The sequence below is a fragment of the Pieris rapae genome, chromosome 16, assembly GCF_905147795.1.
Source record: "Pieris rapae chromosome 16, ilPieRapa1.1, whole genome shotgun sequence".
NCBI classification, from domain to species: Eukaryota; Metazoa; Arthropoda; class Insecta; order Lepidoptera; family Pieridae; genus Pieris; species Pieris rapae.
In genome coordinates this window covers 1,841,144-1,850,410 of record NC_059524.1, presented here as the reverse complement: position 1 = coordinate 1,850,410, position 9,267 = coordinate 1,841,144, and the positions used below count along the sequence as shown (strand labels likewise).

Here is a 9,267-nt window from a genome sequence, read left to right as displayed (position 1 = left end):
ATCAAAGACATGATAATTAAAGACTTCGGAAACCAGGCCTTGGCTTTCCGAGTGGAATAAACATCATTAACATATATTTAAAGGAACATAGGAGATTCAATCTGTTTGGATTTTACTTAGCAATCATAGCTTTGTTTTATTTTTCCTGAAAAAAAAAATAGATTTTGCTTTTACGAATTTGTTATACGCGGCATGCGGTTTGCATTAGCCATAAACACTAGCTAATATGAAAAACTAAAACGAAACGGGTTTTGGTTTTTCCAACGGACGTTAAGGAAAACAGAAAATTCAAGGTAAGCCAGTTATTTATATTTAAACAACTGTTTGGTTACATTCAAGTTGTCATCAAGTCCAAAGGGCCAGTGGTCTTTGGGCGCGAACTCGCTTCTTCGGAATATTTGGTCTTCTATTAGCGTCCAGAACCATCGGTAGCTTCGTGCTCTGAGGAACTTTTCAGAGGATTCCACGACTGCGTTAATCGCTCTACGGCAGACTGGATCCCGCTCAAAGTATGTGTTAATAGCAAGATTCTTTATGTTACAGCGGAACACCTGGTGATTTAATTGGAAAATATAATTAAGATGTCACTTTAACATTTGATACTCAGATATCAGATCAGAAACCGCATAGTTTTTCATATCTGTCACATGGTCTTTAAAATCTTCACGTACAGTTAGGGAAGTCTTTAAAGTACGTTTATAATTCATGTTAAATTAAAATGGACTTTGATTAAATAATACATATACTATTTTAAATGATACCTAGTAATCTTATCACAAAACAATCACGAATGAGTATTACGTAATCTTAGTATCAGTATTTTTCCTTAATAACTATTAACATTTTATAATTGTTGAAAAAAAATATAAAAATAAACTTTTGTTTATATAACAAACAGCTGATTATCTGCCTGTAGATATACATAATTTGACCTCTTCTTGGGTTTCCCCATACCTCGATACAAATCGCAATGTTCAAGGTTTTATTTATTTATTTTATTTATTTATTGAGTCTACAACATCATACATATTACTAAATCTACTGATAATTTTATAAAATCTTACATCTAATATGTATGACAATACATGTAAACATAAGTTATGCTAAAAAAAAAGGTTTTGAATATAGTATAAGCATTAGATCTCTGACGCACCTCATGGCCACACATCTCCAGCACGCAATAGTTGACAAAATCAACTGGTATCAGATCCACGCGGAAGCCGAGTGTTTGGAGGTGATCTAGTTCATTTAAAGTTCAATTAGTTGCGAAGCTAATTGTTCACAATTTAATACAAACGTTGGCAAGGAAAACTTTCATGTTATGCCATGTAAATCTCTAAATAAAACATTTAGCTGTGTATAAGCTTAGTATAGCTGTCTTTAGCAACTTAGTGCATTACTTTTGAAAAAAATGTACTATTTAATAAATGATTATTTGTGTGAGACATTGTAATTTATACAAATTTAATAAAGTGTGATATATACGATACAGATAATATAAGAATTGACTCTAACTAATAATGTAAAATGTAAATTAAGATAAATTTGCGCGCCACTGTGTGTGGTAGAATATGTGAACGACTTACGATTGTACCACCTTAACATTTTGTACCATAGGTATTCTTGTAATAAATTAATGGTTATTATTTGTTTGTAAGTTAAAATATGCTTAAATTGCATTACGAAGAAGTATGTATGTATACGAGACAACTATTTTTTTTCTTATAAATATATAAATTACCTCTCAAACCTCTTAGTTTTTGAGGTTTATGTGATACTGTGTAAAACGAATCACACGGTCCATAATAAATTCTTACAAATTGCATTGCATGTATAAATATTAAAAAAACATTAGGAAAAATAAAGACTATCAAACATCTGTTTACAGTTTTAAATGACAGGAAATGTCTTGACTCTACTGTCTCTACTACTCTCTTGTCTTGTCTTGTCTAGGCAAACAAGGTTTTTATCACTAAAATACTACCGAAAAAAATATTGTAATACTAAAAAAAAAATATATTTTTAGTTTAGGAGCCAAAAAAGCAATGAAATCTTACGTCTTTATAAAAGTAGATTCGTGTTGTTCATACATGTAGCCAATTATTACTATTACTAAATAAGTTAAGTTCTTTTATAGAAGTTTTAGTTATTTTAAATGTTATATACAAACCCGTGGTACTTATATAAAGTGAAATAGTATAGTACAAGTAAATACTCCTTTCGTAAATTATATTTTATTTTTATTCCTATTTCACAAAATTTAAAATCATTTACATTGTATTTGGCGTTACCCCTATTATTGCAATTACCCCTATTCTATTTTTCACGTAACTTAAGCTTTAAAGGAATGCCACCGTCCACAATTTGGACAACATTAGACCAAGGGTTAACTTGTAGGTCCAACCGTGTTTTTGTTGAAGGTTCCACTGAGAATTGTTTCAATACAGCAGCCAAACCAGCTAGGGACTGCATCTGACCGAGACGTGCCCCTGGAAGTAAAGTCGGAAATAAATGAACTCTTCTGTAAATTAAAAAAAAATACGTTTATTTTGGAACATAAGATCATTAAGGTATCACTTATTTCACTCAATCTTACACAAGCCAAATTAATCAATCAAACGTTATCAAGTAATGCTCGCACCAATTAGCCACTATAGAAGGAATCTAAAAAGGATGAGAATATGTTCTTGATTTAAATAAGAAAACAACTTACCGATACAAGCTCTTGGCCCTTTCCCAAACGGTAAATAAGCGTAATTATTTAAACTTTTCACATCTTCTGATGAGAACCTGTCGGGCCTGAATGTTTTGGCATCTTTGAAATTCTTTTCGTCAGTCTGGATTGCCTGTATTGGTATTATTACTTTCACACCAGGATCGATCGTTATCCCCAATTGCGGTATCGTATATTTTCTTGCACACTCCCTTTGTAAAAATCCTAAAGATGGGAATAATCTCATAGCTTCCTTAAGGGCCATATCCAATTGAGTCATCTCTGATATTGCATCGTAGCACAGTTTGTTGTCATATTTTGTTAGCACTTCATCAATCTCCGTTTGGACTTTAAGCTGTATTTCAGGATTTAATGCAAGTTGATGTAATGTCATACTTGTCGCTGACGATGATGTTTCGAATCCAGCTGCAAAGAAGACAAACAATTGCGCTACCAAATCCATTGTTTCAAGCTCTAATTCCACAAGTTTCGGAGCTTCGTTGTTTATATTCTCAATGGATTCTCCTACAATTTTTCCCTTATCTTTTAATTCTAATAAAAGATCAATGAAATCATTTCTACCAGATGGCTTGTACTTTCTCTGTTCAAATATTTTCACAACAATATTATACATTTCCCTTTCCAAATCGTCATTAGAAACGCAAATGTACTTTCGCACTTCTGGAAAAAGGTCCCAAACAGCCAAAAGAATGGCATCACGCAAAGGTACAGTAAATACTTTTTTCCCCAACTCTCTGAACGCCGATTGATCATTATTCATAGAATTCATTTCGATCCCAAAGCCACAGGCACCGATGAAGTCTGTAGTGAATCTAGCCATCAACTCTCGAGCATCAAATTCTCCTCCATTCTTAGCAATGTCCTCTCCTACGGCGTGTAATTTTTCTGCACAATTTATAATCAGAGGAAACATAGCCTTTAATTTCGCTGTGGTGAAGGCTGGGGTCATATGCTGCCGTAGGAGTTTCCATTTATCACCATCCACATGAAATAAATTTCTTAACAGTGGTTCCATTTCAATGTTTCTACCCATTGCTCGTGGGTAGAAGTGCATAAAATCTATATTCAGTATATTCCTGACGATATCGAGGTCTCGAATTATTAACTCTGGGGTCGAACCTCGGAAGTATCCAACTACCTTTTCTTCTGGATATTTATTATATAAATCAGTTGATACTTGTGTTAAAGCTTTAATCCCGAATAGATTCTTGAAATGAGTTCCAAACACCGGCAGCGGAAGTTCATGTTTTACGTTTCTTTTACTCCAATACAGAAAATTTCGTGACGTATACAAAATTAAAAAAATGCTTGCGATAAATAATGAGAATAAAAACATTTTATTAACGATATAATATAAAAGTAGTTATTATACTTTAACTGTTAAAACATTACTGAATTATAGAATATAATATAACTCTGACAATACAATTGTCTATAATTGATAATTGTCTTCTTATACGCCTAAAGCACCATTTACACGATACTATTTTCTTGAACATACTACAGCAATAATTGAAGGCAAAAAAATGACACGCAATTGACGTACAAAAATTGTATGCATTTGTTTATACTTTAAAACTTGAATGCAATTATTGTATTCATCATCACATCAACACATCAGTAGAACTATTTTTAGGAGATCATTGCTTACAAGTCTTGACTTGTCTAAACACAGGCTTGTACGTGTGTATACCATTTACGGGCGCTTTCGTTCAAGTATTGCAAGCATTTGCGTTGGCGAATTTTTCATTCAAGTCTTGAATGTTTTAGAAGAGAGATGTTAATATGAGTAAAAATGTGTTTAAATTCAGTTCTGCGGATATAATGAAGTTCATTAAGATTTATCGCAGTCATGAGGAATACCGAAAATGTTAATTATAAGAATCGTGATGCACGCACGTGAAGTTGACATAACAAAAAAATAAAAAACTTCTTTCCAAATGAAGAGATAATTGCGTACAAGAATTCCGTAAGAAATTATTTTTCGTGCTGTTTACATTAAGAATAGTTTTAAAAGGACACTTTTCCCATTGATCAAGAATGTTACGTTTTGTTTAGAACATGCACAACTCATTTATTGCGTCGATATAATTGTATGCTAGAGGCAAGAAACTTACCTCGTGTAAATGGCGCTTAACAATTAGTTTTGTATTAAATTCATTTGTGCAAATAAATTCTTAATTCAAATTGAAACAAAGACAAACAAAAATGTTTTTATGTAAATTTTATTTAATAATTAACGGTTACTAGTCTTATTTGGTATATAATTTTTCAATGCTCTGTAATTACTTAAACCAGGCTCTTACATTGCATTCTATCTGTCGCCATAAATGGATTGTCTTCGTAGGGTTTGGTTATTGGGATGCAGATAGGAGATCGATGAATTGTCACAATCTGTAGACATATTGGACAAAATAGCTAGATAGGATTGGGCAACATTTTTCGAGGAAGAGGATTCTTCATGTATGGGCTTGAGTTTTTCACTATTAGTACGTAATAAATAAAACAATTTTAATTTTATTAAATAATTTATTAAGTCAATGGATAATGGATATAGTAAAATTAAATTATACACGATATGATTTATGAATTTATATGTGTTCATATAACTGTTTTCTAATATTATTATAAACTTTATAGCTTTACGAATACAGTACAACTCAGTACTCAGAGTTAATTAATGTATTAACTATTTAAATACGTTTACCAAAGGGAAGGTAAAACAAGTGAGAAATTCAGCAGTACAACTGCCGAATTCAAAATTAAATATTATTGCTAATAATTAAAATAAAACACAGTTCATTACTTCCGTCGCTTCAATTTCAAGGGTATACCTCCTTTCACCGACTGTACAGTGTTGCTCCATGGATTAAGAGGTAGTTCTGAGGGGGTTTTGTCTGAAAGCTCTACCGTGAACTTCTGCAGAATAGCAGCCAGCCCCGCCAAAGACTGCATCTGACCTAGTCGAGCGCCTGTGAAAGATGATTTAGTATGTAATAATGTTCACGTGAAAAATCTTTTTGCGTAAAAATATCAAGCATCATTATTCGGATTTGCAGCTACTTGTACTATTGGCGGTTTTGTCCTCGGAGTGAAAAAAAATCTAAAACTTGCGTTTTGTGTTGATATTTTTAACGTATATGAAGACGGGACGGTTTTAAATTCAGAACTGTCAAAAAATATATACTTAAACAGCCTTTAGTCCTTTTCATTAAACCTTCTCTTAAAGATAAAAGTACACTTATTTTATTAATTTATATATCTACATACGTTTAAGTAAGTTGTTTAACTAAGTTGCTTTTATACAAAACTATTATAAAACCAATATGGACATATGGAATACAGCTCTGGGGATCTGCTAGTGCCTCAAATATATAACTAATACAAAGAGCTCAAAATGACATACTCAAGCAAATATCAAACACTCCATGGTTTATCAAAACAACAGAAGTCCATGACGTTCTTTATATGCTCATGGTAAAAGAGGAAATAATCACACATGGGTATAAGTACAAACTAAGACTTCAATCAGCTAGCAGGACAGCTACAACTAAATACCAGAAACCACTCGACGACTAAAAAACCGGAGAGACATTTTGACAAACCCAACAGACTGAGTTTAAATGAAAATAGGCAGACATCCGCTGGGAGTAGCGCCTAACACGTCAGGAAGCACTCAACGTATCTGCTTATGATTATACTTATGACAAAGACTGACTGTATGATTAATAATATGAAAAAAAAATTGTCAACATTCGTTTGACAAACTTTCACGAACATCCGAGCTATTTTGGTAGATATACAGTTGTATAAATAAAATTTATATACGTCAATAGCTGTAGCGATATAGTTAAATTTGTAGTTTAAACAGTTTTTTTTATATTAAAATACTCGAATTAGTTTAAGTTCTATGAAATAGTTTTATGAAATACAAGAAAACCCAACAACAGAAACACACCTTGATTGTAACCCACAATTTTCATACATCTAATTACACCATTTAAACATTTGTTGTCTGACCTAAATGCCCGATTATATTTATCAATAAATAATATCAGTGACTGATTATTTAGCCATAGACGGACAATGACAAAAGAATATCTGTTATATTGTTTAATAAGTGGTTGTTCTGATAAGAATATTGATATAGCAACACAAGCGAGTCGGATTCCTATATTATGTAAAACTATAGTAAAACTACTACTTTGGTCCTTGACTACTCTGTACCGGTTAATTAGATCTCTGTTTACGAAAAAAAAGAATTGTGTAATCTTTTTCTTAGTATTGCAATTGAATATGCTGTGGCAACAAACTCAGTTGAGTTCGCTCTAGGAAAATTATTAAATGAGAAGATATGGTTATTAAAAAAACGAAATTCAAATTTATCTACGAGTTCGAAGAAACTGTCAGATAATATAACACATCTAAGCAAACACTATGCTATCGTAATTATCAACTCACCTATACAAGCTCTAGGTCCTTCACCGAAAGGCAAATACGCATATTTATTTAGGTTTTTGACGTCTGCAAATCTCTCTGGCCTGAATTCTTTAGCATTGACAAAATATTTTTCGTCGGTTTGTATTGCTTGAATCGGTATTATAATGTTTACGCCAGGATCTATCGTAATACCTAATTGTGGTATAGTGTACCGCCTCGCACATTTTCTATGCAGAAATCCTAAAGATGGAAACAGTCTCATAGCTTCTTTAAACGCCATGTCAAGATGAATAAACTCCGAAATGGAGTCGTAGCAGAGTTTATTATCATATTTTGCTAGAACTTCATCTATTTCCTTTTGAATCTTACTCTGGATATCAGGGTTTAATGCTAGTTGATACAATGTAAAGCTAGTGGCTGATGAGGAAGTTTCAAAACCAGCAGCGAAAAAAATAAAAACTTGGGCGATCAAATCCATCGTTTTTAATTCCAGGTCTATATGTTTGGGTACTCCATTGCTATCAATATGTTCAATAGATTCACCTTCAATTTTGCCTTTCTCAGATAACTCTAACAAGAGATCGATAAAATCATTTCTTCCTGATGGCTTATAGTTTCGTTGCTCAAATATTGATAAAACAATTTTTGATATTGCATCATCTATATCAGTTTTTCGGACACGTATTACGTTTCTAACTTCGGGAAATAATTCCCAGATCCCCATTAAAACAATATCATAAAAATATCTGCTAAACATATGTCGACCGAGTTCTCTAAATGCTGAGTGTTCGTTATTAATACTGTTCATTTCAATGCCAAATCCACAAGCACCGATAAATTCTGTTGTGAATCTAGCCATCAACTCCCGGGCATCGAAATCTCCACCGTTCTCGTCTATTTTTTCTCCTACAATATGTAGCTTCTCAGCACAATTTATAATTAAAGGAAACATAGCTTTTAGTTTGGCGGTAGTAAATGCTGGTGTTAAGCGTTGTCGGAGAAGTTTCCATTTATCACCGTCTAAATGGAAAATATTTCCAAGCAACGGCTCTATTTCAGGGTTTCTGCCGAGTGCTCTCGGATAGAAGTGAACAAAGTCGACACTAAGAACATGTCTGGCAATATCCAGATCACGTATGACTAGGTCCGGTGTAGTGCCTCTAAAATATCCGACCACTTTCTCCTCTGGATACTTGTAATACAACTCCGTTGACAGTTGTGTCAGACTTTTGATACCAAACAGGTTTCTGAAATGATTACCAAAAAGTGGCACTGGAAAATCATGTTTCACATTTCTCTTGCTCCAATATCGTAAGTTTCGCGTCGTATATAGAAATAACAACACAATAATTACGAGGAACAACACAAACAACATCACGCCGGTCTGCTTCGTTTGCAAGCGACAATCTAACTGAATAAAACAGCTAGCTGTCAGCCGCGCGTTTATGGAATGATAAGAGGTGCCACGATATTGAGCTTTTAGTGAACAAAATATGATTTTTGATATAAACTAATGAGCGGAGTGGCCATTCAACAGATCAATATTATTGAGTATTGTTGAAATATCTTTATCGGGTAATTTATGGTGCAATTTGTAACAAAACTCAAGTAAAATATTTTGTTAGGTAAATGAAGTGCTTCCTGGGCAATGTTTACTCAAGATCTATACTTTTTGACCTTCCTTAGAAATGTGCATTATATTTTTTATATTATGTTATAAATTTATTATCGCTTGTCGAAATTAATGCAATATACGTCAGAGACTCGTGCAATAATGTAGTAATACACAAGTCTTGTTTACCAATGATGTTATGTATATTTATGTTACATAGCCATTTGCCATTAGCCATAGCAGCGCATATCTAGTATCGGTACCCCTCTGACGCGACACCGTAATAAAAGGAGATGGACAACTTAAACTTAAACTTAGACACCTCACATCGGGCCGGTCAATTCTCAATTAGGAATAAGTTTAAAATAAGAGGCTTTTGATCTAACCTAGCATCGTTAGGTTGTCAATAATTGTAAAATTTAATTAAAGCATTTAAATCCATTTTGTTTTTTTTTAATTCACTGCTGGCCATCACTTAATT

At 33.0% G+C, this 9,267-nt stretch overlaps 2 protein-coding genes across 2 annotated transcripts; both read right to left on the bottom strand.

The window, feature by feature from the left end:
• Positions 1 to 2,222: 2,222 nt before the first annotated feature.
• Positions 2,223 to 4,124, bottom strand: LOC110991942 (cytochrome P450 6a2). The gene is made up of 2 exons (XM_022257544.2): positions 2,714 to 4,124; positions 2,223 to 2,489 (listed from the first exon to the last, which is right to left on the bottom strand). The coding sequence occupies exons 1-2, from the start codon at positions 4,068 to 4,070 to the stop codon at positions 2,317 to 2,319; spliced, it is 1,530 nt and encodes a 509-aa protein (XP_022113236.2). The 5' UTR covers positions 4,071 to 4,124; the 3' UTR covers positions 2,223 to 2,316.
• A 1,158-nt stretch (positions 4,125 to 5,282) lies between these two features.
• Positions 5,283 to 8,626, bottom strand: LOC110991944 (cytochrome P450 6a2). Its single transcript, XM_045631600.1, has 2 exons — positions 7,196 to 8,626; positions 5,283 to 5,706 (listed from the first exon to the last, which is right to left on the bottom strand). The coding sequence occupies exons 1-2, from the start codon at positions 8,547 to 8,549 to the stop codon at positions 5,537 to 5,539; spliced, it is 1,524 nt and encodes a 507-aa protein (XP_045487556.1). The 5' UTR covers positions 8,550 to 8,626; the 3' UTR covers positions 5,283 to 5,536.
• Between the last annotated feature and the right edge of the window lie 641 nt (positions 8,627 to 9,267).

Bases quoted from the DNA above. Each gene is read 5' to 3' on its own strand.
- LOC110991942 (XM_022257544.2), bottom strand. From the start codon at position 4,070: ATGTTTTTATTCTCATTATTTATCGCAAGCATTTTTTTAATTTTGTAT. The intron at 2,490-2,713 runs GTAAGTTGTTTT...CTTTACTTCCAG, and splicing joins AGGGCCAAGAGCTTGTATCG to GGGCACGTCTCGGTCAGATG.
- LOC110991944 (XM_045631600.1), bottom strand. From the start codon at position 8,549: ATGTTGTTTGTGTTGTTCCTCGTAATTATTGTGTTGTTATTTCTATAT. The intron at 5,707-7,195 runs GTGAGTTGATAA...CATCTTTCACAG, and splicing joins AGGACCTAGAGCTTGTATAG to GCGCTCGACTAGGTCAGATG.